A 21,392-nucleotide genomic window follows, 5' to 3' on the forward strand; every position below is an offset into this window, starting at 1 on the left:
TTGCGGCGTCTACGTGCCAAATTACGAGCCACACAGTATACTATGTGTGAGGACAATAAGGGGGCAGTATACTATGTGTGGGGACAATAAGGGGGCAGTATACTATGTGTGGGGACAATAAGGGGGCAGTATACTATGTGTGGGGACAATAAGGGGGCAGTATACTATGTGTGGGGACAATAAGGGGGCAGTATACTATGTGTGGGGACAATAAGGGAGCAGTATACTATGTGTGGGGACAATAAGGGGGCAGTATACCATGTGTGGGGACAATAAGGGAACAGTATATATAAAGTATACTATATGTATTAGTATATACTATAAGTATATACTATTTTGCATTGATCTTATACTCTGTTTATTTCAAAGGCTACACTGAGAATTCTCTGCATTGTGGGAGTTGTAATGTTCACAAACAGCAATATTCTAAATTCAACAATTTATGGCCAGGATTTAAACATTAGATTGGTATAAGACGAAAGATGTCCCATAATAAAGCTGTAGAGGTTATTAATAGAAATTGTGTTTTGTTGCTTTGCAGTGATATGCCCACCCAGGCAAGAGCTCTAGTGGACCAGATGAGGCAAGACAAGGTGAGTTACTACATAACCTCAGAAATGTGCATAGGGTATAACCAGAACAAAAGTTGTCAGCAAAAGACAAAGTTAAAAGCTATAGACTCGTACTTTTATACTTTTCTGTTTCCTAAATACAAAATTAAGCAATTTGCTAAGTAGACTGCATTATACAGTACATTTCCTCCCTTTTGCTGTGGTAGAATCTGTGTAACTCCTTCACATAGCTGCCTGTACTACTGAAATTATCTATATCTATATAGATAGATAGATAGATAGATAGATAGATAGATAGATAGATAGATAGATATAGATATATATCAGTGTCAGCCAGCACAAGGGAGAGGAGAGTCCTCATGATCATCCAAGGACTGATCTGTGCTGATACATGAGAGCTAGTGATGGCAGCCGCCTCCTGGATACACAGACCTCACATACAGCATATAGTACTGGGGGTACTACACAAGAGACATCTGAAACTGAATACACAATAGATGATGTAAATCTAACTCTAATATGATGATGACAATTAATAAAATCTTAAATGTTTTGCAGAGAATTAATTTTAATAATGACTGGAAGGTGATCACAGTATTTATCGGAGCCAATGACCTGTGTGCGTCCTGTACTGACAGCGTAAGTCATGAGAACTAATACTACTGATATGTATATGGAATAGAGGATGGTAACAGTGACAACCTATCATAGAGGATTGTGTCAGGGTCCCAGAAGATACTCCGATTGGTTGTCACTTCCCTTCCAATACACAAACTGCTATAGAAGGTAACAGAGGTAGGTATCATATACAGGTGTCCATAGCAGAAGGACATGCGGCCACGCAGGAATACATAGCAGTGTGAGTGTGAATACTTCTGTAATGTACGTTGCATCTCAGACTTCATCTAATGTCCATGTTCTTGTGGTTCTTCCCCAGAATGTCTTCTCACCGTCTTCCTACACCAACAACATCCGGAGGGCTCTGGATATCCTGCATGCTGAGGTTGGTTTCTGGACATTACACAGGCAACCCATTGATGGCGATGACAAATGTGTATTGTGTCATTTCCCCAGTGGTGGCGCTGTAGGGATATAACCCCATTAAATGCATAGCGGCAAAGCTGGAAGCAGAAGACTCCATCCACTATATAGCAGTAGTGCCAGGGCCAGAGAGCTCCATCCACTGTATAGTGGCGGTGCCGGAGTACTGCAACTCTGCTTGTGTCCACTTGAATGGTCGCTGACCTGCAGTCACCCGGCCCCCCAACCTTCTCTACACGACATGTCAGTAAGTGATTCCTTTGAGTCTGCTGTTACTTGACTACCTGTATTGCTCCTCCAGGTTCCCCGGGCCTTTGTCAACCTGGTGGAGGTGATGGACATTATGCCACTAAGAGAGGTGGTGCTGGACCAGCGTGTCAGCTGTCCTACTGTCCTGACAAGGTAATATGGAGCTCTATATCAGAAACACAAGACTCTGCCTCTTATAAAGATGTATTAATAAACTACATAGCAGTGAATACAGAACTGAAAAACCAGGCGGTGTCCACTGAGTGTAAGGAGTATTGTCGTGTAGTATTATATAAGTAGTAGTACAGTAGTGGTATTAGTACAGGGCGGTGGGTGTGAGTCTGTGTAACCTGGATGTCTCCTGTAATCCTTCTAGGATGCTGTGTCCTTGTCTGCTGAGCGTCCAGGAGAATACTGAAGAGCTCCAAGTATTGAGGAGAACCAACAGCGCCTATCAGGTACAAGACTGTATTATAACATGACCAGAAAGTACCCATCGGCTCACCTATAAATACCCGCAAAGCCTATGAAATTATAACTGACTTTTCATGTTTTCTGCCCCCTACAGCACAGTCTCCGTCAGTTCATTGACTCTGGAAGATACGACACCAGAGAAGATTTCACGGTGGTTCTCCAGCCATTTTTCCGAAATCCAAAAATTCCTCATCTCTCGGTAATCCAGTCCTTCTATATAGACCATGTGCTATCTCCTAGATCCCCTAGTAAAGCATAGCTATTAAATCTACAGTATGGGGGTCCTTGTATACTCTGGAAATTCTCCTTGCTTTATAGTGCCACACTGTTCTATTCAGACTCATCTAGAAGTCAATTACACAAATCTTCCCGTATCTGCCTTGATATGTGATAAGATGGGGCGGCTGTTATCTGAAAGCTGTGGTCAATGGGGGCAGAGGGGCTAGAAGTATATTAGGAGGAGATAGAGGTACACTAGGAGGAGATCATTATTATTTATTTATTTATATAGCACCATTAATTCCATGGTTCTTTACATTTGGGATCGCAGTACACCTGAAGGAGGTAGAGGTACTCCAGGAGGAGATAGGGGTACACCAGGAGGAGGTAGCAGTACACCAGGAGGAGGCAGAGGTACACCAGTAGGAGATAGGGGTACACCAGGAGGAGATAGGGGTACACCAGTAGGAGATAGGGGTACACCTGGAGAGGAAGCGGTTCTCTTGGAGGAGGTAGTGGTACTCTAGGAGGTAAAGGTACACCAGCAGGAGTTAGTAATACACTAGGAGGAGGTAGAGGTACACTAGGAGGAGATAGTGATGCACTAGGATTAGGAGGTAGTGGTACTCCAAGAGGAGGTAGCGGTTTTCTAGGAGGTAGAGGTACACTAGGAGGAGGTAGTCGGAATCTAATAGGAGGTAGTGATACACTAGGAGGAGACAGAGGTACACCAGGAGGAGGAGGTAGCGGTACAATAGGAGGAATTGAATATATAAAATACATATAATATACAAATCTGTTTTCCATATTTATAAGACAGGAGAGCCTGATATTTCGTATCTCGCCCCGGACTGTTTCCACCTCAGCCAGAAGTCTCACACTCAGCTCGCCAGGATGCTCTGGAACAACATGGTAAAGTTATTCATGTATTTTATAACCTTGAGGTCTTCATTGACTTTATTGATGATTTCACCGATTATTCAGTACTTTCACCAAGTGGAAAATGTCCACAAGTTGCTGGTGATGGATCCGACCACACATGGATGTGATTGGGGCCGCGCAGCACCACATGGGCTGGGCTCACCATCCTCACGGTCGTTCTGCCTCTTCCCTCCCCTCTCTCATTTTCTACTATAGTGTGCTGGCCCCCATAGCACAGGTAACTATCTGCAAAAACAAGAGGGAAAGAGGAGGAAGAGCGACATCAACTGGTTCTGATCATGTGACCATGTATACAAAACTGGAGGTGTCTATCTCTAAGATTAGTTTAGATTGGTAGAGGTCCTACTGTTGGGAATTGGGACCCTCGCAGATTAGCTGTTACGTGAAGCACGCGGGGCTTTGCTTACCTGCCGGGCATTGTTCTGCTCACTTGCCGCACATTTACTGTAGCAATTAAGCCTCACGCTCCAGGAGGCCGTTGATCTGCAGGGGTCCCAACGTATACTATTCAGAGGCAGAGCTTTAGGCGATGCCAGGCAGTGTCTTACAATATTGTGTAGGATCTTCATTGCTAGTCTGGATTTACAGATCTTCATCTCGTTGTGACATAGATTACACAGTTCCCGCCTCTCATTGGGTCTCTTATCTGCTTTTATTTCCCAGCTTGAGCCTCTTGACCAGAAGACGGACACTTTTGACTTTACTGAGAATATCCCGCTCCGGTGTCCTACACAGGTAGGCGGCCTCCGTCCTCAAGTGCCACTGTGACTATGGAGATAAGACAACCCATTGTAAAAGAGATGGGTCAAATCCATCCACCCGAAATCCACCAGTGCATTCCTCTTGTAATGACTCCACTCCAACCCAGTGAGGAGAATCCCCCTCTAATAACTCAGAATTCATCAATAAGGTTCACTAGAGGGAATGACTTAAAAGGGTACTCCAACAACTCTATGGATCCATCCTTGCTGCTGCTCCATTGACCCTGGCACAGTTTTCTTCTCTAGCCCCTACGGTTCTTGAGTAGTAGTTTCTGTTACTTTGAGCCCAAATATGGTGTCTGTTGTCAGATAGGTGGTCCCAAACTACCTGCTTCAGTCCAGACAGTAGAGAGACTGCTTAGTATCTTGGATACTGAAACTAACAGCACTGATGGCTCAGGAATGGTAGGAACTAGAGAAGAAATTCCAACTACTCCAGAATCGTGGATGGATGCAAAGAGATAGAGTTGATGGAGGTGGCGAATGGTCCCCATTAAGTGATATGTCCAGTGCCAGCCCAGCAATGGTCCTGGATTTTCCGACTATAGTGGAAAGCCCTCAAGACCTCATCTCATTTGGCCAACCATGTGTTTGAGAAGCTCCATGATGGTTGTCCTTTACACTATCGCAATACAGACCGTAATCATCTCTTCTCCTCCCATGAAGATCGGTCTATTAGACCAAACACTTGTAAATATAATAAATTAAACCATTTACTTCCTCTTTTAGGCACAGCCATACCTGAGGACCTACAAGAACAGCAACTACAACTATCCCATCCCATCACCCACTCCAAAGCCTATTGATGTAAGATTACTCGTGGGACTTGTCATTCTGATTGGGTCAGACATTTAAAGGGGGATTCCATCTTAAGCTGGTCATATACTTTGTGCTACTAAATTCTGCTGCCCCGGACAGCTGCCTAGTGTGCCTGTATGCTATAACTCTTTGTATGGGACATCCTTTATCAGTCACGGATCTGCTGGTGTGACTTTCCTTGGTTTTATATCAGATTCCCCATGTAAAGATGATTTCCTGCTTCTTACTATTATTATAATTATATTATATTATTATTCCAGTCATATCTTCTGTCTCCTCACAGAACTGGGGCAGTGATATGAATTGTCAAGATTTCATCGCAGTGTCCAATGATATTCCCAAGTCAGGTGAGGACGACATAAAAATGAAAATCTCCAATTAATATTTTATTACAATTCCATTGATTTTATTATTATAACTTTTCAATATGTAGATATTCTGTATATTACAACATCCAGCAAGGACAAGTATCTGTAGTGTTTAGTGTATGGGGGAAAAAGACAGAAATCAGAATACACAGTATATTATATTACTTGTAATACTGGAGGTGACCACAAGGGGACGTATTGTAGTGTTTGGTCTTTATATCACTTCTGGTTCTTATTATTTACAGTCCATAAGCTCCGCCCAGGAGATATCAAGGTGGTGGCAGCTCTGGGGGATTCACTGACTGTAAGTCTCTCATGTTGTCTTTATATTATCATTAATGCGGGATTTACTGTGTATTAGGAGATCGAGCCTCATCCTTACATATCCAGTGCTGTACGATCACATTATGTTCTACAACAATGGCTGCCATACTAGACCGCCTGCAGCGTGGACAGTCTGTGCTGCTATTTAGAGCAAAGTCAATCATGAAAGGGATTTTGAAAAAGATTTTGTAATAATTTTTCTGTGAATATTTGAAGGTGAATGAAATGATAATGAGATGACTCTGCAGATCTATCCCAGTCTATATGGCAAAGCTGAAAAAAAAAAATGTGTGTGTGTATATATATTTTTCTATATGTTTATATATGTATACAGTATATGCGTGTAATAAAGATGGGCAAACCTCACAAGATTTGTTTGACGAATATTTGTAAGTTTCACACACCAGTTTCTTTCACCATAAGGGTCTCTTTAGACCCCAGAGTATAATATTTAGAGGCCCAGATGAGAAAACTGGTTTGTAAGGGAGCGTTCACACTACCGTCGGTGTCCGACATGTAGTGTCCGCTCCTAGTGTCCGCTCAAAATCTGTCACGGACACTAGGAGCGGACACTAGATGTGTCCGTGACACCTGTCATTCACTTGAATGGGCATCGGGTGCGTTCTTTTGCACTCCGTGCCCGTCCTTCCCTGTCCGCAAGAGAAGATGTCCGACTTCTCAAGCGGACAGAGGAACCCTGCATGCCCATTAAAGTGAATGACAGGTGTCACGGACACATCTAGTGTCCGCTCCTAGTGTCCGTGACAGATTTTGAGCGGACACTAGGAGCGGACACTACATGTCGGACACCGACGGTAGTGTGAACGCCCCCTAATAACTCGGGTTCATTACAAATTTTCTAATAATTTAGGTTTGGTGAATCCAGAATTTTTGGGGTTTGCCATCCCTAAATTATTATGAAACTTTAAGGTCTATTCAACCCCCAAATACTGGAGACCCAGGGGAGGTGTCGGAAAATAACTGATCATCGCCCTCTTCTGGGCTCCCTCGAGGCATCTTGTGGCCTCTTCCTTTCTCTTCAGGCCTACTGGGGGATATCAGTGGCCTGTGATTGCACCTCAGTGGTCATTTGGAGCACGTCAACGTCATGAGAGTTACATCAAGGTATCATCGGTGAAGCCCCATGTGACCAATGAAACCCAATCACCGGCCTCAGCGTTCCCCTGAAACTGCTGATATCACCCAAGAAGGAGGACTGAACGCTATGAGAGAGTCCTGGAGAGGTGGGACAAGGTGTGTATGACTGTATGATATGTTCACCTCCTCTGGGCCTCCAATTACTATACACCCAGAGTGTCATAATGATCCATGGGTAGCAAACCTCAAAACCTCAGATTCCACTAAAATTGTTGCTTCATTACTATACTTTATATTTAGGCTGGACTAGGCGCCAAGTCAACGTCCCTGATGAACCTTATTACAGAATGGAGAGGAGTCTCCTGGAGGTGAGAACAGCAATATACAGCTAGAACTACACTCATATATTACATTATATATTATATCATGTCACATCATGTTATACTATATTATATGATGTTACATCAAATCATATTATATCACATCATATTCTATTCTACTATATTACATCATATATTATATTACATTATATCACATCATATTACATTATACTATATCACATCATATTATATTCTACTATATTACATCTTATATAATATCACATCATATTACATTATATCACATATTACGTTATATTATATCACATTATATTTTATTATATTATATCTTGTCACATCATATTATATTATTGGATTACTGTAAATCCAGAGTGATTTTAGATTTCATAGCGTCACCATACAGCTTTACTGTAAATGAGTAGGGGGGACAGGACAACTCTATATGAGTAGGGGGACAGGACAACTCTATATGAGTAGAGGGACAGGACAACTCTATATGAGTAGGGGGGACAGGACAACTCTATATGAGTAGGGGGGACAGGACAACTCTATATGAGTAGGGGGGACAGGACAACTCTATATGAGTAGGGGGGACAGGACAACTCTATATGAGTAGGGGGGACAGGACAACTCTATATGAGTAGGGGGGACAGGACAACTCTATATAAGTAGGGGGACAGGACAACTCTATATGAGTAGGGGGGACAGGACAACTCTATATAAGTAGGGGGACAGGACAACTCTATATGAGTAGGGGGACAGGACAACTCTATATGAGTAGGGGGACAGGACAACTCTATATAAGTAGGGGGACAGGACAACTCTATATGAGTAGGGGGACAGGACAACTCTATATGAGTAGGGGGGACAGGACAACTCTATATGAGTAGGGGGACAGGACAACTCTATATAAGTAGGGGGACAGGACAACTCTATATGAGTAGGGGGACAGGACAACTCTATATGAGTAGGGGGACAGGACAACTCTATAGGCGCCATCTCCACCAGTTGTGACTGATATATTTACATTCCCTTGCAGTATTGGAGGAGATGGGACTCTGGAGACCTACACCACATTACCAAGTAAGAACTTTCATAAACATCTGGATATCACTATTATTATAGCACAGATTCAGATTTTTTTATTGAGTGACATTGAGTCTATTAAACTAAATCTATGATGGTCTGTGGAGAGATCAATGTACACGTGTACGTCATGTATGATGGAATATGGACATAGCCAAAATAAACCAAGGTAGAACTATTCTGTATCCAGGGACAACTACTGAGGACAGGAGGACCGGGAGATGCAGTGTCCACTGTGAAAAGAGCTCAGTCTGCCTGTGACCCCATGATAACACTTCCTGTTCCCGTATTCTTATTGCTTATTGTACAATAACCAGCCTCATAACAACAAATTAGAATCAAATTTAATTTTTTCACTAAGTCCAGTAGGTAAATGACAGGTGAAATCTCACTGGCTGGTAATAAGAGGCCCTATGTCCCTGTGATAAAACAGTCAGCCCTCTGGAGCAGGAAGTGTTGTGAGAATAGAGACATAGACATTCAGCGATATTGTATAGGAATAGTAATAATAAGATGCAGAACATCCTGGGACTGATGGGGATTTATATATTCAGTTATTTCATGCTAATGTCCTTTATCTTTATTACATAATATTCTATTTCTTTTAGATATTTTTAGGAAGTTCAATCCAAATTTAAAGGGATTTTCCACCGGCATTGGCACTGATAACCAAATGTTTAATATGGCAGTCAGTAATGCATCGACTGAGTAAGTGAGAATTTAGCCTTCATGCAAAAATATTTTAACATATTAAACTACAACTATAATATTGCCCCATATGTACAAGAATATAACTACTATAATACTGCTCCTATGTACAAGAATATAACTACTATAATACTGCTCCTATGTACAAGAATATAACTACTATAATACGGCTCCCTATGTACAAGAATATAACTACTATAATACTACTCCTATGTACAAGAATATAACTACTATAATACTACTCCTATGTACAAGAATATAATTACTATAATACTACCTCCTATGTACAAGAATATAACTACTATAATACTACTCCTATGTACAAGAATATAACTACTATAATACTACTCCTATGTACAAGAATATAACTACTATAATACTACCTCCTATGTACAAGAATATAACTACTATAATACTACTCCTATGTACAAGAATATAACTACTATAATACTACCTCCTATGTACAAGAATATAACTACTATAATACTGCTCCTATGTACAAGAATATAACTACTATAATACTGCTCCTATGTACAAGAATATAACTACTATAATACGGCTCCCTATGTACAAGAATATAACTACTATAATACTGCTCCTATGTACAAGAATATAACTACTATAATACTGCTCCTATGTACAAGAATATAACTACTATAATACTACCTTCTATGTACAAGAATATAACTACTATAATACTACTCCTATGTACAAGAATATAACTACTATAATACTACTCCTATGTACAAGAATATAACTACTTTAATACTGCTCCTATGTACAAGAATATAACTACTATAATACTACTATTATGTACAAGAATATAACTACTATAATACTGCTCCTATGTACAAGAATATAACTACTATAATACTGCTCCTATGTACAAGAATATAACTACTATAATACTACCCCTATGTACAAGAATATAACTACTATAATACTACTCCTATGTACAAGAATATAACTACTATAATACTGCTCCTATGTACAAGAATATAATTACTATAATACTGCTCCTATGTACAAGAATATAACTACTATAATACTGCTCCTATGTACAAGAATATAACTACTATAATACTTCTCCTATGTACAAGAATATAATTACTATAATACTGCTCCTATGTACAAGAATATAACTACTATAATACTGCTCCTATGTACAAGAATATAACTACTATAATACTACCCCTATGTACAAGAATATAACTACTATAATACTACTCCTATGTACAAGAATATAACTACTATAATACTACCCCTATGTACAAGAATATAACTACTATAATACTACTCCTATGTACAAGAATATAACTACTATAATACTACTCCTATGTACAAGAATATAACTACTATAATACTACCCCTATGTACAAGAATATAACTACTATAATACTACTCCTATGTACAAGAATATAACTACTATAATACTACTCCTATGTACAAGAATATAACTACTATAATACTACCCCTATGTACAAGAATATAACTACTATAATACTACTCCTATGTACAAGAATATAACTACTATAATACTACCCCTATGTACAAGAATATAACTACTATAATACTACTCCTATGTACAAGAATATAACTACTATAATACTACCCCTATGTACAAGAATATAACTACTATAATACTGCTCCCTATGTACAAGAATATAACTACTATAATACTACTCCTATGTACAAGAATATAACTACTATAATACTACCCCTATGTACAAGAATATAACTACTATAATACTACTCCTATGTACAAGAATATAACTACTATAATACTACCCCTATGTACAAGAATATAACTACTATAATACTTCTCCTATGTACAAGAATATAATTACTATAATACTGCTCCTATGTACAAGAATATAACTACTATAATACTGCTCCTATGTACAAGAATATAACTACTATAATACTACCCCTATGTACAAGAATATAACTACTATAATACTACTCCTATGTACAAGAATATAACTACTATAATACTACCCCTATGTACAAGAATATAACTACTATAATACTGCTCCCTATGTACAAGAATATAACTACTATAATACTACTCCTATGTACAAGAATATAACTACTATAATACTACCCCTATGTACAAGAATATAACTACTATAATACTTCTCCTATGTACAAGAATATAATTACTATAATACTGCTCCTATGTACAAGAATATAACTACTATAATACTGCTCCTATGTACAAGAATATAACTACTATAATACTACCTCCTATGTACAAGAATATAACTACTATAATACTACCCCTATGTACAAGAATATAACTACTATAATACTACTCCTATGTACAAGAATATAACTACTATAATACTACTCCTATGTACAAGAATATAACTACTATAATACTACTCCTATGTACAAGAATATAACTACTATAATACTACCCCTATGTACAAGAATATAACTACTATAATACTACTCCTATGTACAAGAATATAACTACTATAATACGGCTCCCTATGTATACCCCATATGCTGCATAGTAAATAATATAATTGCTATAAATAATAATAATAATAGTAACAATAATAATTGTAATAATAATAAATAAATAGGATGTTCTAGTTCATTTCCTACATAATCTATATGTGACTATCACTCCCAGCATTGTGTTATGTTACTATTATAAGAGCTTTCTATCCTGTTATTCATGTAGGAATATTCCATCACAAGCTGAGTCTCTAGTAAAGAAGATGAAGGAGAGTAATGTGAGTATTATCAGATTAGTAACTACGGTGACCTCACAGATGGTGTGACATGGGGCAGTGTTATATTGGGGGTTATATTGCCATACATAACCTATTAGTCTTGGAGTAGATTTAATCTTTGTAGGGTTTATCCAAATTGTAATGTTTTCCTGTTTTCGCAGGGGATACGATAGTGATCGGTGCAGGCCTGACCTCTGGGTCTGTTCCCCTGTGGAGTATCAGGCCGCGCAGGCGCTGTCACTACATTCATTCTCCTTGGGACTGCTGGTGATACAGTAGCTAAGCCCTGTGCTCCGCCGTTTCAGACAGATCCATAGACAATAAATGGGGCTGTAGTGCATGCGCATAGACTCCCGCTCCATTCAGACAGGGAACAAGAACCCATTCTCGTGATTATTGATGGTCCCAGTGGTTGAACCCCACTAATAATAATACTCCCCGATGTCCAGTATAAGCACCAGTATACGGTATTCTGCTTCCTTACACTGATTCCTTTCTTTTCCGCTTCCTCTTAGGATATAAACTTTGATCAGGACTGGAAGTTGATCACAATTTTCATTGGGGGTAATGACCTCTGCCAGTACTGCAGGGACCGGGTGAGTAAAACACTGCAATATAGACTTCACTACCACATAATACGTTACATCACATTGCCATTTACTCTCATACAGTATATTGCTGATTTAATGCCGCCATACAGTGCTCAATTAATAATGCATAATGCCATTGAATACTCCCATATCGTTGTGATTGAAACAATCATGATAAGACCATATTCACACAGTTTTATTCTGTGGCATGGTGTAAGGGCTAGCAATGCAATTCTCTTGTTATTAGTTCTAGGACACTGTGCACACAGTTACGGACTCACATTCAGAAACTAATTCCCCACATTCAGGATTTTTGGAAGATCTTACTGTTACAACGTTGCGTTTCTTTTGCAGGATCGCTATTCTCTGACCAATCACATCAAGCATCTGGAGAGAGCCCTGGACCTTTTCTATAAGGAGGTGTGTCCCGTAGATTCCCATCTGATAACTCGGGCGCCATCTTTGAGCCGCCATCTTATTTCTTCTGATTTTCTTTCGTCTCATAGATTCCTCGCGTTTTCGTCAACTTGGTGCAAATCATGGAGGTGGAGGGGCTGCGTAAAGTCAACGCAGAGACCTTTGGCTGCAGCATCCTAAGGCCGTCAGTATCTAATCCCCTGACCTTGTGTCTTATAATGGCCATCACTCTCATTGCATAAATAATAGCGCCCTATGTTACATGTACTAACGGGTAATCGGTGCTTTTCCTAGAAATGTGTGCCCCTGCTTCATTAACCCCTCAGAGGGATCCCCAGAACTGAACGAAATAAAGAAATTCAACAGAGACTTGCAGGTAAGTGACCACATCATGTCATTGCAGCCAAATCCTGTATACTGCAGCCTCCACTAGAGGGAGCTCCGCACATACAGAGTAGTCATGGCTGAATCTCTCAAGTTTCGTTTCATTTTGGTTTGTTCAGTTTGGGCCCAGATACATGTCTGCCAGTGCCGCCACCATCCGTGCTTGCCTTAGATCTACCCCAGGCAGGTCTTGGATGTTGGGGTTGCACATCGGGATCTGTTTACGTGAAGAAAGTCTGGTAAATTACATGTTCCAGAGGAGGAACAAGCAGAACCCTCGCTCAATATTTGTGGTTCACTGCTTTCAAAGACTTTATTCTCAGTAAGTACAACAACACTACGGTTACTGATGGGGCTTTCAACACAAGAAGGTAGTGTTGCTGTTACCATCCACATTTACAATGGTGGCAGTTTGTATGTATATTGGATAACCAAAATAGAAACCCTTAACAAACAGAGACTTTATAGATTAACAGGCTGTGTGTTGCTGAAAAGTAATTCCTTTAGATCCTGCAGTGATGAATTACACATCCATCCTCTACTTCCACCATCACTGATATGCCTGGTGTTCCTCTTCCATTGCATCTTATACCCAGTATATTACCTAACCACTGTAAGGTGTCCACCTAACACTGACTATGTCTGAGAGGCTGTCAGGTGATGCCAGTACATCATACATGTCTCTCCTCCATACTTTCTCTGTGCAGTGCTTGTGGCTGGGGCTATTATTAGCTCATCTACTACAAATGGTAAATGATTCGGCCTTGTTCAAAACAGAACAATTTGGAATATTCTGGTCAAACCCAGCTTGAATCAAATTGGTTTGCTCACCTGTAATGCTCAGGTATGAATTATATTAATGGTCGCTCTCTATCTCATTCTCTTACAGGTACATGTAGCTGCACTGGCGGAGAAATACACAGAGCGGGAGGATTTTGCTGCAGTGGCTCAACCATTCTTCACCAACACTGCGGTACCTGTAGATGGTGTAAGTAACCCTATAGGATCAATACTGAGTGGAGGGGAGGAAATATGGTGGGGCCTAAACCTCCCCTGCATAGCACAGAAGTGTGGAGAAGACCTGGTGCTGTAGTGTAGAGCTCTGGTGTAATGCTGGAGCAGTAGTGTAGAGCTCTGGTGTAATACTGGAGCAGTGGTGTAGAGCTCTGGTGTAATGCTGGAGCAGTAGTGTAGAGCTCTGGTGTAATGCTGGAGCAGTAGTGTAGAGCTCTGGTGTAATGCTGGAGCAGTAGTGTAGAGCTCTGGTGTAATGCTGGAGCAGTAGTGTAGAGCTCTGGTGTAATGCTGGAGCAGTAGTGTAGAGCTCTGGTGTAATGCTGGAGCAGTAGTGTAGAGCTCTGGTGTAATGCTGGAGCAGTAGTGTAGAGCTCTGGTATAGTGCTGGAGCAGTAGTGTAGAGCTCTGGTGTAATGCTGGAGCAGTAGTGTAAAGCTCTGGTGTAATGCTGGAGCAGTAGTGTAGAGCTCTGGTGTAATGCTGGAGCAGTAGTGTAGAGCTCTGGTGTAATGCTGGAGCAGTAGTGTAGAGCTCTGGTGTAATGCTGGAGCAGTAGTGTAGAGCTCTGGTGTAATGCTGGAGCAGTAGTGTAGAGCTCTGGTGTAATGCTGGAGCAGTAGTATAGAGCTCTTGTATAATGCTGGAGCAGTAGTGTAGAGCTCTGGTATAATGCTGGAGCAGTAGTGTAGAGTTCTGGTATAATGCTGGAGCAGTAGTGTAGAGCTCTGGTGTAATACTGGAGCAGTAGTGTAGAGCTCTGGTGTAATGCTGGAGCAGTAGTGTAGAGCTCTGGTATAATGCTGGAGCAGTAGTGTAGAGCTCTGGTGTAATGCTGGAGCAGTAGTGTAGAGCTCTGGTATAATGCTGGAGCAGTAGTGTAAAGCTCTGGTGTAATGCTGGAGCAGTAGTGTAGAGCTCTGGTGTAATGCTGGAGCAGTAGTGTAGAGCTCTGGTGTAATGCTGGAGCAGTAGTGTAGAGCTCTGGTGTAATGCTGGAGCAGTAGTGTAGAGCTCTGGTGTAATGCTGGAGCAGTAGTGTAGAGCTCTGGTGTAATGCTGGAGCAGTAGTATAGAGCTCTTGTATAATGCTGGAGCAGTAGTGTAGAGCTCTGGTATAATGCTGGAGCAGTAGTGTAGAGCTCTGGTATAATGCTGGAGCAGTAGTGTAGAGCTCTGGTGTAACGCTGGAGCAGTAGTGTAGAGCTCTGGTGTAATGCTGGAGCAGTAGTGTAGAGCTCTGGTATAATGCTGGAGCAGTAGTGTAGAGCTCTGGTGTAATACTGGAGCAGTAGTGTAGAGCTCTGGTGTAATGCTGGAGCAGTAGTGTAGAGCTCTGGTGTAATGCTGGAGCAGTAGTGTAGAGCTCTGGTGTAATGCTGGAGCAGTAGTGTAGAGCTCTGGTGTAATGCTGGAGCAGTAGTGTAGAGCTCCGGTATAATGCTGGAGCAGTAGTGTAGAGCTCTGGTATAATGCTGGAGCAGTAGTGTAGAGCTCTGGTGTAATGCTGGAGCAGTAGTGTAGAGCTCTGGTGTAATGCTGGAGCAGTAGTGTAGAGCTCCGGTATAATGCTGGAGCAGTAGTGTAGAGCTCTGGTATAATGCTGGAGCAGTAGTGTAGAGCTCTGGTGTAATGCTGGAGCAGTAGTGTAGAGCTCTGGTGTAATGCTGGAGCAGTAGTGTAGAGCTCTGGTGTAATGCTGGAGCAGTAGTGTAGAGCTCTGGTGTAATGCTGGAGCAGTAGTGTAGAGCTCTGGTGTAATGCTGGAGCAGTAGTGTAGAGCTCTGTTATAATGCTGGAGCAGTAGTGTAGAGCTCTGGTGTAATGCTGGAGCAGTAGTGTAGAGCTCTGGTGTAATGCTGGAGCAGTAGTGTAGAGCTCTGGTGTAATGCTGGAGCAGTAGTGTAGAGCTCTGGTGTAATGCTGGAGCAGTAGTGTAGAGCTCTGGTGTAATGCTGGAGCAGTAGTGTAGAGCTCTGGTGTAATGCTGGAGCAGTAGTGTAGAGCACATTAAGATATGACTCTTTGCCACAGGACGGGAACCCAGACCTTGCCTTCTTCGCTGTAGACTGCTTCCATTTCTCTGAGGGAGGACACGCAGAGATGGCGATCGCCCTGTGGAATAACATGGTAAGAGCACCAGTAGGGGGCGCTCTATAGATGATGTTTCTCATAACCCATTGACAATTTATAAAGTTTATGTCTGTGTTTTATCTACAGATACAGCCTGTTGGCCAAAAGACGAACTACAACAACTTCACCCACAGCCGCGTAAAGCTGAACTGTCCTTCCAATGTAAGAACAATCACAGGGGATAGTAAGCGAAATGCAGGTCATGTCACTTACTGACAGTTTCCTTCACTATGTTGAAGCTCTCTACTTATTAACAAAGAATAGAACCATTATATACAGAACCTACTATAACCTGCTCACACAGGTGGAGGGCTGTCATATAAAGAGTCATATACTTATGTCAGCTGAACATGATCAGGACAAGATGACAACACATTGCACAGTGACTGTACCAGCAGAATAGTGAGTGCAGCTCTGGAGTATAATACAGGATGTAACTCAGGATCAGTACAGGATAAGTAATGTAATGTATGTACACATTGACTGCACCAGCAGAATAGTGAGTGCAGCTCTGGAGTATAATACAGGATGTAACTCAGGATCAGTACAGGATAAGTAATGTAATGTATGTACACAGTGACTGCACCAGCAGAATAGTGAGCGCAGCTCTGGAGTATAATACAGGATGTAACTCAGGATCAGTACAGAATAAGTAATGTAATGTATGTATACAGTGACTGTACCAGGAGAATAGTGAGCACAGCTCTGGAGTATAATACAGGATGTAACGCAGGATCAGTACAGGATAAGTAATGTAATGTATGTACACAGTGACTGTACCAGCAGAATAGTGAGCGCAGCTCTGGAGTATAATACAGGATAAGTCATGTAATGTATGTATACAGTGACTGTACCAGCAGAATAGTGAGCGCAGCTCTGGAGTATAATACAGGATGTAACGCAGGATCAGTACAGGATAAGTAATGTAATGTATGTACACAGTGACTGCACCAGCAGAATAGTGAGCGCTGCTCTGGAGTATAATACAAGGTGTAACTCAGGATCAGTACAGGATAAGTAATGTAATGTATGTACACAGTGACTGCACCAGCAGAATAGTGAGCACAGCTCTGGAGTATAATACAGGATGTAACGCAGGATCAGTACAGGATAAGTAATGTAATGTATGTACACAGTGACTGCACCAGCAGAATAGTGAGCGCAGCTCTGGAGTATAATACAGGATAAGTCATGTAATGTATGTACACAGTGACTGCACCAACAGAATAGTGAGCGCAGCTCTGGAGTATAATACAGAATGTAACTCAGGATCAGTACAGGATAAGTAATGTAATGTATGTACACAGTGACTGCACCAGCAGAATAGTGAGTGCAGCTCTGGAGTATAATACAGGATGTAACTCAGGATCAGTACAGGATAAGTAATGTAATGTATGTACACAGTGACTGCACCAGCAGAATAGTGAGCACAGCTCTGGAGTATAATACAGGATGTAACTCAGGATCAGTACAGGATAAGTAATGTAATGTATGTACACAGTGACTGCACCAGCAGAATAGTGAGCGCAGCTCTGGAGTATAATACAGGATAAGTAATGTATGTACACAGTGACTGTACCAGCAGAATAGTGAGCGCAGTTCTGGAGTATAAGAGTAAGTAATGTAATGTATGTAACATGATTAATATGTTTTATCTTTCTCTTAGGATCAGCCATTCCTTTTTACCTTGAAGAACAGTGGACTGCCAGAGGTTGACAATCCAGATGTCGATGACCCAGAGGTTGAGGACCCAGTAAAAGATGACAGTGATCAGTTGCCCATGTGGTCGGTGATTGTGGCTTCCGTCGGCGGTGTGGCTCTGGGTTGTGCAGTTGTTGGGATTGTGGTCTGCATAAAAAACCGGAGCAAATCTAAGAGGAAGAACCGATTGAGTGAAAGTGGCTCCTCCTTCTGAAGAACAAGGACATGACTCAGGTTATTCCGGAAACATCTCTCTGTCTAATTCACCTGCTGAGATACATTGTAGCAGCCGCACTGTACATAAGATGGTCGGTGACACCTCAGAAGACTCCCTCTATCTAGGCTATATCATGTCGGGCTAGTTCACACGTGGGCAAAGGGGAGTTTTTTGACAGCGGATTTCGCTTCAAAATCAGCCCCTTTACAATGGAGCCCTATGTGAACAGCTAGCTTTTTTTTTTCTGCTAGTTATTTTTCAGCTAGCAGAAAAAAGAAGCGACATGACCTTTCTTCAGGCGTTTTCCGCCTGAAGAAAGCAATAGAAGTGAATGGGAGGCAAAAACCGCGCGTTTTTTTTCCGCGCGGTTTTTTGCAAAAAACCGCTAGCGGTTTTTTCAGCCCATTCACTCATATGGGAGAGGAAAACAGCCTGGCTTTTTTTGGAAGCGGTTTTTACAAAAAAAAAAAGCTCCAAAAAAGCTTGGCAATGTCAAAAAAAGCTTCCTAATTAGGAAGCGGTTTTTTTCAGGACCAAAATAAGCCAGGAGGTTTTTACGTGTGAACTAGCCCTTATACTCCAGTCACATCCACAGCTGCACTCACAATTCTGCTGGTTGCCACTTGAAATATATCAAATTCTAAAAATCATAAATTCTGTTCTGTGCTGCATTGCATTGTGGGAGATGCAGATGGGCAGTTTAGCCGAGGGCTCCTACACATATTGGAGAAGGTTATTTGATGCTTTTTCCTTCACTTCTAGCTTTGTAGAAGTTACCGGTGGTCCGGAGTGAAGTGTCACTTTCCAAGCCAGTGACCATGCACATAGAATGTATACTCTGTATATAGCTCTATTCATATTGTATACATTGAAGGGGGACTGGGGGGTCACGTCACAATAGCTCATTCCTCAAGACATCTATGGGTTTCTTATAACCCTTGATTTGCTTTGTGTATCTCAGTTTGCTGTTCTTTGGTGGTGAACCCCAACAAATACTGCTATTATTATACTCTGGGGTCTCTTCAACCCCCCCGAGTATAATGATTGGAGGCCCAGGGGAGATGAGTGGACATAAAAGCCAATGTTACTCACCTCTCCTGGACTCTTGCGCCTCTGTACTGACGTCACATGGGCCAGGCCGGCATTGAAACGCATAATGACACTGGTGTAACCCACGGCTGTGACCTCACTGAATAGGACCGGACTCAGCAGCGCAGGAGAGGGGAGCACCACTGGTTTTGATGTTTGTCACTTCCGCTGCGCCGCCAATCATTATACTCTGGAGCATAATAATAGTGTGTGGGTGGTGTGACCCCAAATTTTCAGGTGCTGAACTCAAAATTTTTGCAATATCAACAATGAACACAGTTGGGGCCACGATGGGACATTATACTGTGTGGAGGGTCCGCTATTAGTAGTGTCATGGTGGCTCCTGTAATGTGTGTGTATATATAGATGTATACAGTATATAACTCATTGAGCACTGTGTATACAGAGATTGGTGAGGTAGCCACGGTAATAAGTCACCCCTGCCTTCTCTCTGGGATGTCCGACTGTCAATAACAGGAACGTCCTTGCAGGGTTAACCATCTGCAGCCTGGATGTATTTAGTCAATGGGCTCAGGGCAGCTCTGGCTGCAGGTCCTAGGAGACGCTAGCTAACCCACACTGAGTCCAGATACTCAAACTACATGGAAAACGAACACCGGAGCCCAAAGGGAAGGCCTGAGACTGAAGGAGTCAGCATTGGCCTCTCCATACTCAGCAGATGGATGGCGGCGATCACAGTAGTATCTCGACCAACTCTATGCAAGGAAGCCTGAAGACAACAAGACAAAGACACCTTCACTGTACATTCTCAGTCTGCACATTGTTTCCAATCTGTAGTAAACTAGTTGTTGTTACAGATACGTTGCGGTATACTCAGCACCTGCACAGCTTGCACCCTGGCCCTGACCACATCTGCTATGGCCATCTGGGACGTCACGGCCTCTCCTGCAGCCTGGGTGGCCCTCTGTCACATCTCCAGCCTGCTGCAGTCTGTACTAACTGCCCACCCATGCCCTGCTAATCTTAGGCCCGCTTCACATCTGTGTTCAGGGACTCCACTTGGGGACCCCCCCGAACGGAAACCTATATACATAGAAAAGTGGTTACCTGGGAAAACACGCGGACCCCATAGACTATAATGGGGTCCGTGTGGTTTCCACTCGGTTTCCGCATGAAACATGCTGAGAGAAAAGTCCTACAAGCAGCACTTTTCTCTCTGCATGTTTCGTGCAGAAACCACACGGACCCCATTATAGTCTACGGGTCCATGTGTTTTCCCAGGTATATGATAAGGGTATATGATGATATCATAAATATCAAAGGATATCTCCACTACTGTGTCTCAGCCTGTGGAAGGAGAGAGGACACTGGTGAAATCCTGGACAAGTGCAAGTATTATAGGTTACTGTTCACACTGGTCTGAGTTCAGCCTAGTCCAAGTATTCAGGGACTGTCTTTGCTCATTTCGACCCCGGACAAGGCTAAGATTATGGGACGACCTGTGAAACAACTGGCTAAGGTCAGGTAAAATGGAAAACCCGCAGTGTTGTAATTCTTGGGTTAAGTTCACACTAGTGTCGGAGCCTCCTTGGGAGACACTGCCACGAAAAAACGACAAAAATCAGAAAAGTCCTTCATTATGAAAACAGCAGACGTCTGGATGACCCCATTATAGTCAATGGGGTCTGAGCGGTGTCCGCGTGTAACCGCTGTTATAGAAAGGAAGTCAATCATAGGCCGTGGGTTTTGTATACATCACCATAATATGATACAGTATATTTTATTTAGTATCAATGGGGCTGTACTGGAAGTCCAAACAGATGAGAAATGGCGGATACAACAAACCCAGGAAGAAACCATTAGCGAGCCGGCTCAGTACGTTGTCAAGTTCCATTGAGCATCTTGGTTGTACTGGTTCGTGTCCATCAGGTTCTGCACATTACATAGTGCTAATATTATATACACACTGAATATTACAAGATCCTCTAGTTTTGTAATTCTGTGTATACAATGGATGTGAAATGAAAGTGACACAAAGGTTTCTCTATGACCATTTCTCAGCTAATGATCTCTTAGAAACCAATCTGAGTGATTTTACAAGGCCAAACTATCAGGTGCTTATCAGTTGTCATTCACTGATATC

At 41.8% G+C, this 21,392-nt stretch overlaps 1 protein-coding gene across 1 annotated transcript in view; it reads left to right on the top strand.

The window, feature by feature from the left end:
- LOC142198458 (phospholipase B1, membrane-associated-like) overlaps positions 1-18,196 on the top strand; it is a 51,953-nt gene extending 33,757 nt beyond the window's left edge. The window contains exons 40-62 of the mRNA XM_075269493.1: positions 542-593; positions 1,131-1,211; positions 1,510-1,575; positions 1,915-2,015; positions 2,239-2,320; positions 2,431-2,535; positions 3,372-3,467; positions 4,161-4,232; positions 4,988-5,065; positions 5,361-5,424; positions 5,691-5,749; positions 7,168-7,235; positions 8,245-8,288; positions 8,900-8,999; positions 11,692-11,743; positions 12,259-12,339; positions 12,688-12,753; positions 12,840-12,934; positions 13,045-13,126; positions 14,024-14,122; positions 16,183-16,278; positions 16,369-16,443; positions 17,948-18,196. Of these exons, the coding sequence (XP_075125594.1) occupies positions 542-593; positions 1,131-1,211; positions 1,510-1,575; positions 1,915-2,015; positions 2,239-2,320; positions 2,431-2,535; positions 3,372-3,467; positions 4,161-4,232; positions 4,988-5,065; positions 5,361-5,424; positions 5,691-5,749; positions 7,168-7,235; positions 8,245-8,288; positions 8,900-8,999; positions 11,692-11,743; positions 12,259-12,339; positions 12,688-12,753; positions 12,840-12,934; positions 13,045-13,126; positions 14,024-14,122; positions 16,183-16,278; positions 16,369-16,443; positions 17,948-18,196 (1,963 nt within the window). The remainder of the gene's footprint in view (positions 1-541; positions 594-1,130; positions 1,212-1,509; positions 1,576-1,914; positions 2,016-2,238; positions 2,321-2,430; positions 2,536-3,371; positions 3,468-4,160; positions 4,233-4,987; positions 5,066-5,360; positions 5,425-5,690; positions 5,750-7,167; positions 7,236-8,244; positions 8,289-8,899; positions 9,000-11,691; positions 11,744-12,258; positions 12,340-12,687; positions 12,754-12,839; positions 12,935-13,044; positions 13,127-14,023; positions 14,123-16,182; positions 16,279-16,368; positions 16,444-17,947) is intronic.
- The last annotated feature ends 3,196 nt before the right edge of the window (positions 18,197-21,392 follow it).

This window comes from Leptodactylus fuscus, chromosome 3 (genome assembly GCF_031893055.1).
Source record: "Leptodactylus fuscus isolate aLepFus1 chromosome 3, aLepFus1.hap2, whole genome shotgun sequence".
In the NCBI taxonomy this organism is placed as follows: domain Eukaryota; kingdom Metazoa; phylum Chordata; class Amphibia; order Anura; family Leptodactylidae; genus Leptodactylus; species Leptodactylus fuscus.